Genomic DNA, 16,141 nt, shown 5'->3' on the forward strand with positions numbered 1-16,141 from the left:
TCTGGAGCAATGGTGAGCCAACTCCTCTGCTTTTATAGTCCCTTTTCACCTCATATGAGGAGAGGGTGGTAGAATCCTCACAGCAGGATAGCTGGGACATGGTTGGGGATTGTGACGGGGTTGGGACTCACCACCTGACGCCTCCTACTGGTTGTCTCGGGAATTAGCTCTGTCCAGTGGAGCGCCCCCTCCTGGTGGTGTCCCGTCCGTCGTCTTGCCCTCGGTTGGCGTGTCCGGACCCGCGTTGCTCCCAAGCTCGCGGCGTCCTCTTCGAGCCACTGCCCTCCAGCAGTGCCCCTTAGTCCATCCTCGCCCCCTTTCAGGGTGGGGATCAATCAGCTGCCTCTCTGCGTCCTGGCCGATGTGGCCAACTGCACCCTCAAAGTCACTCCCCTCTTGGGAGGGGGTTGGAGCAGCTCTAGATGGTCGCTCTGTCGGCCGGGTGCAAGGCAAGGGGGGGGACCCAGGCCCACCCACTACGCTGAGTCCCAACCCAGGGACCCTCTAGTGGCAGCCGTCCTGCCCTCTTTCTCTCCCTCCATCTGTCCACGTCCCTGGGCCGCTTCCCCTTCGGCCCCTCGCACCAGCTAGGCCCTTCCCTTCAGGGCCTGCAGCTTGACAGACTCCGGGCTGGAGTTACCCTCTGCTCCCCCAGGCCTGCCCAGCACTGTGCTGTCCCGGGTGCTAGTCTCCCAGCCTGGAGATAGACCTTCCCCTGTCAAAGGCCTGGGACAGACTGCCTGCTCCTGTCCTGAGCAGCCTTCTTATAGGGCTGAGTCTGGCCCTGATTGGCTCCCTCCAATCTGGGCCCTGATTGGCTCCCTATAAGGCCTTCCCTGATTGGCTCCCTGTCTGCGCAGGCCCACTGGAGCCCCAAATTCAGGGAGTGGGGCAGCCGCCCCACTACAGGGATTATGTGGAAATTAATAAGAAAAGGATAATGACCTGCACTGTACAATTTGTTGCCCGATACTTTAAATGAATAACATTGCAGCCTAGTGAAACTATCTCCATTGCGTCCTGTTTTTCTTCTGGCATGGCTGGACAATTGGCTGCTACCTGAACCTTTGCTATTTGTCTCACTACCTGATCCAAATTCACAGTTTAGATTCACTGCTGGATCCCAAATTATTTTCTGGTTCTGGTTTGAACACAGCTGAAATCTCATGAGATTTCAGTGACAATATATCTGAACCCAAACCCCGATTTAGTCTCAAAATTGAACTTAAGGGGACTAATCTAATATCTGGATCTGACCAGCGGTGGCTCCAGGCTCCAGCGCTCCAAGCACGTGCCTGGGGCGGCAAGCCGTGGGGGGCAGCCTGCCGGTTGCTGTGAGGGCGGCAGTCAGGCAGCCTTCGGCGGCATGCCTGTGGGAGGTCCACCGGTCCCGCGGATTTGGCGGCAATTCGGCGGCGGGTACGCCGAAACCACGGGACCGGCAGACCTCCCGCAGACAAGCCGCCGAATCCGCAGGACCGGGGACCTCCCGCAGGCATGCCGCCGAATCCGCAGGACCGGGGACCTCCCGCAGGCATGCCGCCAAAGGCAGCCTGCCTGCCATGCTTGGGGCGGCATAAAAGCTAGAGCCGCCCTGGCTCTGACTTTGCCCACGTGCTCCATGTCTACTCTCTCTCAAGGAATTATTAATTCTTGAAGGCCACCTCTCCTGGAAATTGTCATATGTATGGAGAATGAACTAAATAACTAAAAAATGTTTAGGGCCTCTCAAAAGATAACACTCTGACTATGAGATAGTTCTCATGGAGGACCAATGTGAAAAACATGTTCAAAGTTTGTAGCCCAAGACATTTTTTAGCTAGAGTAAGTGGACATAAAAGTTAAACAAAATTTAAAAAAGCGAACACCCTCCCCACCCCAAAATCCCATTAGTGAAAAGTGTTCAACTGGTCTCAATCTTTCAGAAAAAAAGGCCTTCTCTGGCCTTAGATTAAGCATGAGAAGCTTCAGGCTGAAAATGAGGTGTGTGTGTGTGTGTGTGTGTATGGTTTTTTGCAAGTTTGGGAGAATAAAGGGAGTGGAGCAAAATTAGACTTATAATGGAAATGTATCGCAACTGTTCCATATCATTTGCTAATGATTATATGTTTGATGCTGAATGAGAATGGAACTCCCATTAACACACAGTATTTTTCTTGGCTTCAGCACTTACTACGAAATCATCATCATCCAGAACAGCTCCTTTGGTCACCAAAACAACAGCCAAACGGTCATCTAAAAATTCAGAGAAGAGGAAGCCAAAGAAAGTAGTACAATCCCATGAAGTTATGGAAGGTAGGAAAGAATACAAATGCAATGGAACTGGGCATTACCTGAATGAATATTAAAGGTCATTCCACAGTTCTGGATATAGAAAGCTAATATGAGACATTACCAGACAGCTACCAGACTTATTTATAAAGCTTATTACATCATCTACTTCTCAGAGAAGAGCTTATTGGCTTTTAAGATCTATCCTTGCTAATATAAATGTTAGAAAAGTGTGGTGATCTCTCTTCGGTCCCTAGTGGATTTTCATTCACATCTCAATAAAGATTATATGAACAATTGGCAATTTCAGGAAGAGTCCAGGACTGTAAAAACAGAAGTACAATAGTTCAGGACAGCAGTGTGTTGACAGAGCTGAGAGGGGAAACTTACACAGCAAGGGTCTGATGCTCCAGTTAAGCCAGGCTGCATAAAATTTCAGAAAATACCCAAACTTTGTGGAAAGTGCAAAACACCTTTTTTTCCTAGTGTTGTTATATTATATAATAACTTGTTAGATTATAGGGTGACCTTGAAGTTCATATGCTTATATTGACTGGGACAGATTCAAACTTGATGTAACTCTATTCACTACAATAGTAACACCAGGGGTCAATCATGGCAAATGTATGAGGGTTTTTAAACAGATAAACCTTTAAAACTCCTGCAAAGTGGAGTTTGCAATAATGACAATAATTTCCCATAGAGAGATAATACAGTGGATCAAAGGTAAAGAAATTACATTCATTTTAACTTTTTAAAAGACACCGAGAATCTTTAACAAGGATCCAAATCCATTTATTGTATATTGCAGATGTTAAATGGGAGAAAGACCTAGTCTATAATGCTTTGCCAGTACAGTAGTGTTCCTACAGTACGTTTACAAGTGCAGCGTTTCTCAGACAGTGGTCTGTAGAGCACTTCCAGGTGGTCTACAGAGAGACAGATCTGTCACAGTGTTGTCTAACACTCATTAAGCAGCAATGCTTGCTGTTAGCAATAGCCCAGATCTAAAGATTTCCAGTGGCTTTTTTGAGAAGCTAAATGAGCATTGCTCTGAACCACATGCAGACGTTGCATGTCTGTCAGGTTTTTGGGAAAATAGGTGTGTAAATTTAGGTCGGATAGTAGATAACACCAAAATTGAAGCAAATCATATAGAAGGACAGAACAAAACTGTACAATATTTTGGAGATACGATACAATGAAAGATTAGGCATTTATACACTTAAGGCCAATTCCTGATCAATTTAGATATGCAAGTATAATCTGACTAAAGTCAATGGGACTACTAACAAAGAGTAAGGCAAGCAGGTTTTGATCTAAGTTCATGGAGAGGAAATAAAGCGCAGAATATAAAATGGGAGGACTTGTAACCAAGATGTTACCATGCAGTTGCAGTAAAGTGAGCTAATTTTCCTTTTGTCTCCTTACTATTCTCCTATTAATACTTGTCAGATAACCAAGCTTTATCATAACAACAGGGAAGGTGTGCAGTCGGGATTAGGAGATTCAGAGGGAAGCAGATCCTCCCAGGGATCATAAATTTTATGAAGTGGTCCACTATATGAGAAAGATTGAAAAGCCCTGTACTAGAGTGTTTTCCTGTTTATTAGTTTTAAAGATCTCCAGTAAAGTTTACAAAAAAACTTCTAAGCCAATTTTTCTCAGGTACGGGAGACTCCTTTGAAATGCCTTTAGCCCCACAGGGTTTCTGGTTATGTACCACTTATATCTCAGAGGTGTATATTACAAACAATTCTAAAATCAGAGGATAGGGATAAATGTATGTTTAAATATGATTAAAAATTTAAGGGCCAAGCTTTTCAAATGACCCCCTTTTAATATATAGTCTGAAATAAGTTATTGGTTGACAAATATTATGGGCCTGATTCTCCCCTCACAGAATAAATCTGAAGTAACTCCACTGGCATGAATTAGAGGAGGATCAGGCCCTATATCTATCCCATGTCCCCATTTTTTTTTCTCCAAAGGCAGAAAGTCTGAATTTGAATTCTTAGGACTTTCCCTTTTTAGTCTATTCTGCAGGTCCTGTACACTCTTTGTTAGAATCCTGAGCTTTTTCTGATTTTAAACCCCTTTACAGCTGATCTGTCACTGCCTTTACATAGACAACAGCCACCAGCTCAGCCACACACACATGAAATGGGGAATAAACCTCAGAACTTTCTGCTCTAAAATCACAGTCTTCCAATATTAAAGGAGGCTGCCATGGGGTCATATTTTCATGCAATATGATCACAAGATTTGGCAGCACTGCTACCTCCTACTGAGTGTTGCTTCCATTCATTGATGGTTAAGGAGGCAAAAAATTTCAAATTACACTTCACATCATCTTATTTACTCCAAATCTTTATCTTTTGAGAGCAATTTTGTTTTAAACTGTGCATTAGCTTCTTACACATCTTATTTTGCATGACTTTCTGTTTTCACCAATTATTTTACTTGGCTGCAGAACGTTCAGAATCTGAGAAACAGAAATCTTCTTCCTCATCGTCTTCCTTGTTGTCATCCACAACAATTCGGAAAACAAAGGCTTCAGCAAGAAACCCCAGTGAAAAAAACCAAACAAATAAAATTAAAAACAAAAACAATAGAAAAGTGAAGGATACCATGAAAGGTATGGATTGTGATGAAATTTAAACTGTATATACAGTGGTATAATAGAAGCTGATGTTTAGCAGTGCATGCTTGTCTTTCTGTGTTGAAGGAATTCTTAAGGGTTTACCACAAACTCTCCTCTTTGCTAAGATTTTTAATTTAGCATCTGATTAAATTCTTTAAGTATTGATCCTTCAAGATGTTCTGCATGGGCAGACCATTAAACCCACATGGAGCTCCACTGAGGTTCTGTACAGGTATTTGGAACAGGTTGCCAGATCAGGACCTTAGAGAGGACATGTGGGGCAAAGATTTTCAAAGGTTAATGTATTGGAAGCACATTAATGAATGCCTCAATGAACCATACCTGTAAAGTCCCATATTTGTGTGTGCATCAGGTTCAACTGATACACATACAGTTTTGGTGAATAAGTTTTGAAAATTTGGCCCATTACATATGAGCAGTAGTATATGGTGAAGCAGCTTCTGAGCAGATTTGCTGTTGGCGTAAGGGACAGCAGGTCAGTTATGGGAATGGCTTTTATATACTGTGCACTACAGTACAAAACAATGCATGTTCAGATTGAACCTTTATTACTGGCAATGTACCTAGCTTGAATGTCAGCGCCTAGGCTTAGTTTTCAGGTCTGGAAGGCAGACAACATACCTAATTTTACTTGTAAGCTGAGAACATTTGATACAGAACTCATTAAGGGACAATAAACATAGAACCCCATGTTGCCATTTCTACAGGGTCACTTTTCAGAGCAGAGCCACCATTTATGGTTCACACAGAAAGAGACCAAAATTAATATATTTCCATGGAAGAATCGGAATATCCTAAGCAGCATGCAGAAGTCCGCTTTTAGCTAATGCAGCATCTCTTCCTTTTCAGATCTTCAATGTGCACCAATAGCCCTATCCCCTTTTTTAAAAATGAAAAACAATCTCCTTCATATATAATAAAGCAGCTGAAGCCAAAAAAATAAATAATAAAAGCCCACCAAAACTACATATAACCAGAGTCAACCCAAAATTTTGTAAAAAAACTTACATAGTAAGTAAGTCACTAGGCAGGCTTAGGTAACCCATGTTGAACTTTGGTAGGAGGGAGATTAGACAGTGTGGCACATTGAAATCTCTTTTCTGAAGAAGGATGTGAGTGGGTTTGTTAGGTGGGAGTGGTTTGGAGTGTTTGCTACCCTGACTGAGGAAGGTCACGCCCCTGGAAGGGCCACAGCAGGCTCTCATGCTGGGGTTGACTGCAGGTACATACAGGATAGAATTGCCGACACAGTGTTGCTCTCAAAATTGCTGGGCCCTGTGTCAGAGCATATTTGGCCCAGCGCTAAGGTTGGCCGTGTAATACGTAAGGCTCCTTTGGACTCTATTAACTTTTATATTACAAGTATAATATGTCATTAACCCCGTGAGGCCAGAAGCTGGGGTTTTCTAGAACACATCCTTTTTCCAGCCCAGCACCATCTACATTTACCATTTGTGTATTTAACAACTAGAAAAGGTAAAAAAAAATCTAACCTGTCTCCACCGGAACGTCTGGTCGAAAAGGGACCTTCCCCTGCCCAGTGAAAATGAGAGAGAGTGAGTGAGGGTGGGGGAGAGCCAGCGATGGAGGGAGGGGTTATGGAGTGAGCGTGGCAAGGCCTCAGAGAAGGGGCAGGACAAGGGTGTTCAGTTTTGTGCAGTTAGAAAGTTGGCAACCCTAGAGAGACTTCCCATTTCCTCACACGGTTTGTTATTACAGTTAGAGAACCAACTGACATTGGAAGAACACAACATAGTGCATCACCGCATGTCACAATATTAGGATAGTTTCATAAGGACATAAAAATGTAGATGGCATAAGTCTGTGATAATTAAAATAACTTAGGCCTTTCTATTTTCAAAGGTGCACTTACTTAACTAAAGGTGTAATTTTAAATCAATTTAGTTAAACCAATGAAAAATCTTGCATGGACAGTCTTAACACAGTTTAAACCTGGCTTTTATCATTTAGCTTAACTCAATTCCTTATCTCCTGATGAATTAAACTAAACTGATAAAAGCTACGTTTAAATTGAATTAAGATGTCCACAGAGTTTTGCACCAACCACGTAGGGTTCTAAACTGATTTAAGTTAAAACAGTGCAACTTTACAGAAAAAAAAAATGAAAAAGGTATTGGTACAAGTCACAAGAGTTGCAACTATTTCCATCTGTGTTTACAAAAAAAATATGAGTGGTTACTGTGTCAAATCCAAAAGAACAAATGCTGGAATACTGTAAAATATGAGAAAATAAAAAGTGGTGCTTTAACTTGATATGCACTTCTTGTAGAGCAAGATTCAAAAAACAGAAGAACTTCATCCAGGACTTCTACATCTGATGAAATAAGAGAGATTTCTGAGGAGATTGGCAGTGGATTGGACAATGTGGCTACCAGGCCTGCTCCTACTGCAAAGCGCCCTGACAGAAAAATTTCAAGACAAGGAAATAAAGGTACAACAGCAGCTCCTTTGTCAGAAGAAAGTTTTAGCCAGACCCCTGCCTCCCAGCCAGATCAAGTTACTATGCCCTTCAAAATGAATACTACAAAGACATTAAGTCCGAAGACCAACATGCAACTTACTACTACAAGTATGGCTAAGATCTCAGCATTAACTAATTCAGCTCATTTCACTAAAGCTAAAGACACAAGTACTACAGCTATGAAAAATGCCACAACTACTACAGCTAAAGGGATGACCACAGCTAAGAGAGACAAAACTACTGTAGTGATAGAGACAACAACATCATCTAAGAAATACACTACAAAAACAGCTGAAGAGCCAACAGCTAAAAGTGACACAACTACTGTAGCTATGAAGATAACAACAGCTAAAACAGACATGACTACAGCAGCTAGGAAAGCAACAACAGCTAAAAGTGACAGAACTAGTGCTGCTAAAATGGCAATGACAACAGGTAAAAGAATCACACCCACAACAGTCATAGAGAAGACAACAACAGATAAAAATGATATGACTACTGCAGCTAAAGAGACTAAAATAACAACAGAAAAGCAAGGCACCACGACAGATAAAACAATACGCAGAAAAGACACAACTACTCTAGCTAAAGATACTGTAATGACAACAGATGAAAGAGACCTAACTACTCTGGGCAAAGAGACTGTAACAACAACAGAAAAGAAAGACACAACAACTGCAACAGCTGGAGAAACAATAACCACAACAGATAAAAAAGTCACAACTATTGCTGAGAGAGAGACTGTAACACCTAAAACAGTCACAGCTGCAGCTAAATTCACTATAAAAACAACAGATAAAAAAGACACAACCACTGCAAATGATGAGATTATACTAACTCCAGATGAAAAAGACTTAACTAAAAAAGACACATCTTCTGCAGTGAGGAAGACTGTAACAAGAGCACCTAGAACAGACACAACTGCAGAAATTCAAGACACTGGAACAGCAGCAGGCAAAAAAGATACAACTACTGTGGACAAAGAAAACATGCCAACAGATGAAAGAGACAAAACAACCACAGGTAAAAAAGACACAACGACCATGGACACAGAGATTGTGATGACTACAGCGGAAAGAGACACAACAGATAAAAAAGACACAATTACTGCAGAGAGAGAGACTGTAACAACAACAGCTAAAACAGCCACAACTGCTGCAGCTAAAGACACTGTAACATCAGCAGCTAAAAAAGACACAACTACAGCAGGTGAAGAGATTATATTGAGTCCAGATGAAAAATACTTAACAACTAAAAAAGACACAACTACTGCATATAGAGAGATTGTAACATCGGCTACAACAGCCACAACTGCAGCTGCTAGGGAGACTGTAACAAGAGCACCTCAAACAGACACAACTACAGAAACTAAAGATACTCTAGCCACCACAGGTAAAAAAGACACAACTACCGTGGACAAAGAGACTGTAATGACAATAGATGAAAAAGACAAAACAGCAGATAAAAAAGACATAACTACTATAGCTACAGTCAATATAATAACAACAGATGAAAAAGACACAATAGATAAAGCCACAACTACTGCATCCAGAGCTACTGCAGCTAAAAAATCTGTAATGACAACAGCTAAACTGGACACAACAGCAGCAGCTAAAAAGACACAAACTACCACTAAACAGACACCTATTGCTGCTGAAGTAACAACTGTGGCTATAGAACTGACAACTGCAGATAAAGAAGAGACTGTAGATAACAGACAGAAAACTACAGCTACCGAAGAAACAACAACTGAAGAGAAAAAAGAGTTAACTACTGTTATCAAAGAGAGAACTACAGAGGACTCAAAGGGCATGACTACTGCAGCCAAAGAAAAAATCATGAATGAAAAAAAAGAGATAAATACTGTTCTCCAAGAGACAACTACAAGTGATACAACAGAAATAACTGCTGCTGATAAAGAGATAACTATAGCTGATAAAAGAGAGATAACCACTGTTACCAGAGAGACAACAATGGCAAATAAAAAAGAAACAGATGCGGTCACTAGAGACACCTCTACTACCAATAAAAAAGAGGTAACAACTGCTACCAAAGAGACAGGTACAGTGGATAAAAAAGAAAAAGCTTCTGATGATAAACAGGCAACTACAACAGGTAAAATAGACACAACTGCCAGTACTGTCACTAAAGAAACACTGACTGTCTCTGAAGAGGTGTCCACTACAGCTAAAGGCTCCCAGGAAAGACCTGTGTCACCAACAGAAGATAAACCTGGTACCACTGTCACTCAAATCGCACCAGTAAAAGCGACTGCCAAACCCACCATTGAACCTGAAAAAAACACTAAGTCTGCGATACAAATTACTGCTACTCCACCCATAAACCTTTCTACCTCTCAACCTAAAGACCTCCCTGAAACAAAAGTCCATTTTGAAACCACAAAAGAAACTTCTACTGTTACTAAAAGATCTACAGCAACTTCCATTTCCAAGGAGACTACTGAAACCAAAGACATCTCTGAAAATACATACACTACAAATACAACCACCCAGGAAATCACAACACAGTTTCCAACTGAAAAATTACAAACTTCCAAGATCATCATCAGTCCTTCTTTGGCTCAGAAACCAGCTACCCACCCAGTCACTCCTGAGCAGGAGAAACATATAGATAATTCAAGCCCCACTGCAATTAATCCAATGACTCTTCCAGACAGTAATTTCCCTCGCAGAAACACAGAAAACCCTAAAGAAACTCCTTTCACACATTTCCCCACTAAAACATACTCATCAATATCTTATTCAACTAAAGCTCCTGAAAGAAGCCCCACTATACACACAGACTCCAAACTGCAGGACGAGAACAACACAACTTACAAAGGTATATTTCTTTACAATTGTAACATTTATATTTATAGGGATGAACAAATGAAATTTCTCAGATAGCCAGAGCATGTCTCCATTTCAGGAACCATACGTTTCTGAAGAGATTACTTGGAACGTTGACTGTAAGTACCAGGGAACATATGAATCAAAACAGGGTCAAGGAATAAGGCTAGAGGGAGATTTCCAAGTCTCATGAAAGTATTCCAGCAAATCATTGGCTAGAGTTCAACTATTAGTCATGTGACCTAATTTGGCAGCCATTTTGCACTGATACCCACAATAAAAAACAAGACACATCCCACCCCTCAGGACTCCTTCCAGCTGCAATATTGTTCTTGCCCTCACTATCCATTATATTTTAATTAAATTTTAGCCCTATTATTTTCCTTTGACAGTTTTCCAAATTCACATATTCCTGAATATTTTGCTACAAGTAGGCACCACTAGACCTAATATTTAAATACTAGAGTATTCACCCATCCTTTATGATTACATAACTTAAACTACGCATATACTCATTCTTAAGAAAAAAAAGAGCTGCAGGAAACATTACATGGTGTCTGTTTCATTCACACTTATGAGTGGAGAATTCTGATGTGGTTTTGCATCCACTTTTAATTGGTGTGAATGACAGCATGAGGTGCAAGCCAATGGAGAGTTGAAATCAATGGGAGCTAGATGCCTAAATACATTCAAGGATCTGAGCCTAAATCTATATCTGCTCTATGTGAATGAAAGAGGAGACAAGGAAAATATTTTCAGGACCTCTTGGTTTGAGACAGCTCAGCTATACTATGAAGGACTGAAAATTTCCTGCAGTTTTTTTGTTTCCCAGCTAAAACCCAGAGTACAGAGAACTGTGAAAAGTTGATTAAAACAAAACAGAAGAGGTAAATTCTTTTTTCAAATTTCTATAAGAGATTTCTGGACAATTTGAGTCAGTTCTTATCAGACCTAAATCCATTTACCCAATGCACAATATTTCAGCCCTTTTAGACTTTTTCAAATAAGCATTGTTTTTAAAGATAGTATTTAAACAAAGAAGAGCAATCCACTAAATAGGCAGGAAATGGATACAAAATTAAATATAAGTTTTATGTGAGAGCTAATTAATTTGGTTATTTATTATGGTATACTTAGAATTCTACCCAATTTTTTTTCTGAAATGCAGGAACTCAAAATATTAACAAAAGAAAACTATAGATTTCTATAAAAGTATCGGAGTTTATATTCTTTGGTAACAAATATCAAGGTTAAAACTTTGGATAACATATCTCAAATGAACAATAGCTATTACTTGTAACAAATATAGGAATCAGAACCCTGGTTCCTGAATAGTCTCAAACACTAGGAAGGAATGGTGCTTGTCTGCAGCATTCCTATTCAAAGTTTTACTTTTATGCTTTTTTATAGTGTAATAAGTTGATGAATACACAGTATAGGTTTCCCTGTGCACACTCCAATAAATAAACTAAGAGTCTGTTCCATTAACAAGAGGTTTATTTTACCTGACAATCTCAAGGCATTTTAAACTATTCTTTGAACTTCAACTTCATTTAAATAAAAAACTATACACTAATTATTTTGTACCAGATGAACAAGATAAGAATTTGTGTAACGGAAAGCCAGCAGATGGAATAGTTGCTTTACCAAATGGAACATTAGCTGTATTCCGAGGTGAGTGGTCGACTGGATTTTTATCATTTTCGTGCCTTCACTTATGTTTTAATTAAGTACTTACTTTTTGGCCTTTCCTAATGATCAGATAATATATATTTGGCTATTGTCCATTTAAGTCCCACTTCCTGATGGCAAAAGGAGGCAACAGCTCAATAGTACTTCCAGGGCCTCACAATTAGTGTGGCAGAGGACATGGCATAATATTTGCCTTTGTGAGTGGTGCTCTGTCCAAATCACTACCAGGAGTGTAATGTAAACATATAATGAAAATGCCATGTGATGCATTTTGTGTGTGTTACAAGCAATTGATTGAATCTCAAAAAGTTCAACTTCCAGAGGTTCATTTTAGAGTATGTGTTACAGACAGGGACCCAATATAATGTAATTACCGGACACTTATTTTGGTGCATATGGCACATTATTGTTAAATTATTGCAATGTTTATGCTCTAGAATCTAAGATTTCATTCAAAAAATTCTCTAGCCCTTATAGTGATGAAGTAAATCTTCCAAATGTAACGGAGGGCTTGTCTACACTTACTGAGGGATCAACAAGCAGTAATCAACCGCAGATCGCTCTCCCGTCGACTCCTATACTCCACCGGATCGAGAAGAGTAGGGGGAGTCGATGGCAGAGCATCTCTCATTGACATCACGTAGTGTGGACCCCGCGGTAAGTAGATCTAAGCTACGTCGATTTGAGTTACGCTATTCGTGTAACTCAAATTGCGTAGCTTAGATCGAATTTCCTCTGTAGTGTAAGACAAGGCCTGATACAGGAATGTCTACTTGAGTCTGAAGACTACCTGTAATACCAGCTCTGGGGTCAGTGTAAAAAATAAACTGCTTAACAAAATAAACACACATAGGCATTACTGTACTGAATGGGAGCTGGGATAAACGATGCATAACTTTGGGGACAACTACACATAAGTTAGTTTTATTGTGCTAAGTAGGATATGGGCTACAGAAAAGCCATGGAAATTTCTCTTTGCAGGAACCCCAGAACACCAATTCATGCCTTTACCCATCCCAATTTCCATCCTCCGCTAATAACTTCTCCACTCCCACTGCTGCTCCCTTCTCTAATTTTTTAATTCTGCCTGATCCTAGTGTTTGATGAATACATGAACATACAGCCCCATTAACAATTATTAAAACTTTATAGGAAGCAAGGACGAGATGACGTTAAGAAACTAACAGAGAAAAAGGTAGAGTTAAAATAAGGGGTATAGATAGGAGCCAGAGATAGAAAAGGCATAGAAATCAAAGGAAATTAATATCCAAATAAATTACTCTACAGCAATAATCAGACACTCTATCCCTCAAAATAATCATATCTCCTCAAATAATTAAATGTGACTGGCGTCCCACAAACAGAACAAAATAATAAAAAGTGAGAGCAGTCCAGGAGTTTACCCATAGCCCTTGGAGTGAACCTCTGCGTACTACTACGTGGGTGCTTGGGGTCACCAACCCGAACTATTGACCTCACATGAGCCTGACGGGCTCCAGACTAGCCCTTCACTCACCCCTGATCCCTTTTGTATGTACCACTACATGTAGCATAGCCAGTACTCAATGTTGTGGTGGTATCTCATTTCAGTGCAGATAGTTCGCCTTCTGGAGTGGACCTAGGTTGCTCAAAGCCAGGTGCCTTGATGAGGCCTAATAGGGGAGGTGGGGAATTAGGCCTCCCCTGCTGAATAGTGGAATCTGAGAGTTCCTTGTTGATCGTAATGTGTAGCTTGATGAGCGTGAGGGGTGAAGGGAAGGGCTGGCTCTTCTCCCCACTCAAAGCCTTCTGTACTTCAGCTGTTTGGGGACAGCTAGCTTGGGATGAAGCCTCCCTGTGAAGCTGGGTGCTGCAGGATGGCACGGTTTCTCTTTCTGGGAACAAAGGGGCTTTGCACCATCTATGCCCTTTTCCCAAACAGTGTGTTTGTGCAGCCTTCATGCATGTGGCTAGGTGATCACAGCCACAGAAAGGACATTCTGGGGTTGTGGTTGGCTGTTCTGTCAAGTCAGTTAAACTCCTCCTCCTCTTTTCTGTCCCAACAGCATTGCGCAGACTTCCCGTGTCCTCCTCCTCCCCCAAGCTTGCTGAATGTTACTTTTCCAGCAGATGCTTCTGGGCTCCAGGCACTGCAATTACATGGAGGGGCTGATCCTGCTAGGTGCTGAGGCACCTCTGTTACCTTGGGCACTCAGCCTTGCAGGTCTGAGCATTTAGAGAGGATGTTATGCCATTTCAAAGAGGGTGGCTCTGTGGTCCTTGCTTCTACTATTTAGAATTCTTCTATATGTGGCATTGTCTGTACTATTTAAAAAAAATAAAAGAGTAAGTAGGGGCAAAATGGTGCACATCAGTGAGATTTTTCAGGGCTAGAACTATTTTTTATTTTGCAGGTCATTACTACTGGCTGCTGGATTCAGCTAGGCAGCCAACAGTGTCCCCTCGTAAAATCACTGAGGGTTGGGGTATTCCATCCCCCATCGATACTGTCTTTTCCAGATGCAACTGTGATGGCAAAACCTTCTTCTTTAAGGTAGGGAAGTTATCTTGCTTAGTTTGAATGTTTTAAAAGATTTAATTTCACAGATGCCTCTACAAATGAAAAAAAACAAAACAAAACAATGAAGGGCTGTATAGCAAAGGGTAATAGTAAAGAAATAGGTTCATGAGCTCAGCTGTCTAATTGCCCAGTTTGCCTTAACAAGTATTCCTGTTGGCATTCTCATGAAAAAGGTCAAGGACTGAAGGGACATGCAGACTGAATTAATCCTTCTAAGGCAGTTAGAGAGGATGCTGGTGAGCCCACAAAGGGTAGCTTTCGCTGCAGAGGCCTGTATTGTATGCATTCTATAGCCAGAGAATATCAGTTCTCAGAGTTGTCAAGCTGGATCCTTTCCTGTGCTCAAACTCTCATTATATAGATGTAAAACTGACTACCGAAACCATGGCAACAATATACTAGAATTAACAAGCTGCAGCTGTGTGGGGGCTGTGACACTCAGGCTCCCACTGATGATGCCTTAACATGGTTTCCTTTCCTATTGCCATGTTGTATGTCTGAGGTAAGAACCTGCAACAGGCAGAATGATCCCAAGTACTATGACAAGACAAAAATCCTCTTTGCAGCAGAGAATGCAGTGCTCTTTCTATGATTTGTAAGTTATACAGTATACAGTCCTTCAAGTGCACTGAGCCGGGAAAGAGAATTTCTAAGAAGGGTGCTGAGGTGTGCACATTTTTAGTACCACCTGAGGAAAAACCCTTTCTGAATGGCTGCTTTCTCCACTTGCCTGCCTCCTGAAGTACAGCAGCCTGGTAGAGCTCTCCATCCCCTCACACCAACTTTCATAGGAGAGAAAGGCAACCAGAAAGAGCCCAGCAGCTCAGGGCACCTCCTCCCTTCCTGTGAGCAAGGAAAAGATGGCTCCTCAGCAACACTGAGCCTGGGAAGGTGAAAGAAGGGATCCTGCTACAGGCCCAGGCCAGGGAGGGCTGGTGGTGAAGAACCTCAGGATTGATGGGAGGGTTGGGGGCAGAATTAATTGATGGGGGTGGGGGTGAATTCAGACCACTTTAAGTACTGGTTATATGTGAACAAACAATGGATATGGGTGGGGGATGCCTGCTCTTTAAGCCATCTGCAGTGTAACAAGCACAGCTATGTAAAGTCCAGTCTCGGTACTTTTAAACTGCTCCTAACAGGAAAGGAGTGTTAAAGTATTCAAGTGTTGTTTGATGCAATTCCCACTGGAGGATAAGAAATTCCTACAAAACAAGTAGAAAGAGTAAGGCTGACTGTACTATGAACAGAAGCTTCTTACTCAACAAATTGGCTCATTTGTACTCAGAATCTTCTGTTTACTGCAGTAACAAAACAAAAGGCTATGGCTACACTGGCGCTTTACAGCACTGCAACTTTCTCGCTCAGGGGTGTGAAAAAACACCCCGCTGAGCGCAGCAAGTTACAGCGCTGTAAAGCGCTAGTGTAAACAGTGCCCCAGCGCTGGCAGCCGTGCTCCCAGTGCTGTAAGCTAATCCCCTCGGGGAGGTGGAGTACTTGCAGCGCTGGTGCCGCGACCACACTTGCACTAAAAAGCGCTGCCGCAGCAGCGCTTTGGAGTTTCGAGTGTAGCCATGCCCTAAGGCTATGTCTACACTACACAGCTTTTAGCAACACAGCTG

General features: G+C 41.5%; 1 protein-coding gene across 1 annotated transcript in view; it reads left to right on the plus strand.

Annotated features, from left to right (window-relative positions):
- Positions 1-16,141, plus strand: part of LOC113407488 (proteoglycan 4-like) — a 38,013-nt gene that overhangs the window by 13,740 nt on the left and 8,132 nt on the right. The window contains exons 4-8 of the mRNA XM_026656077.1: positions 2,167-2,295; positions 4,745-4,909; positions 7,227-10,259; positions 11,858-11,941; positions 14,353-14,492. Of these exons, the coding sequence (XP_026511862.1) occupies positions 2,167-2,295; positions 4,745-4,909; positions 7,227-10,259; positions 11,858-11,941; positions 14,353-14,492 (3,551 nt within the window). The remainder of the gene's footprint in view (positions 1-2,166; positions 2,296-4,744; positions 4,910-7,226; positions 10,260-11,857; positions 11,942-14,352; positions 14,493-16,141) is intronic.

The sequence above is a fragment of the Terrapene carolina genome, unplaced genomic scaffold (assembly GCF_002925995.2).
Source record: "Terrapene carolina triunguis isolate 2854851 unplaced genomic scaffold, T_m_triunguis-2.0 Scaffold211, whole genome shotgun sequence".
NCBI classification, from domain to species: domain Eukaryota; kingdom Metazoa; phylum Chordata; order Testudines; family Emydidae; genus Terrapene; species Terrapene triunguis.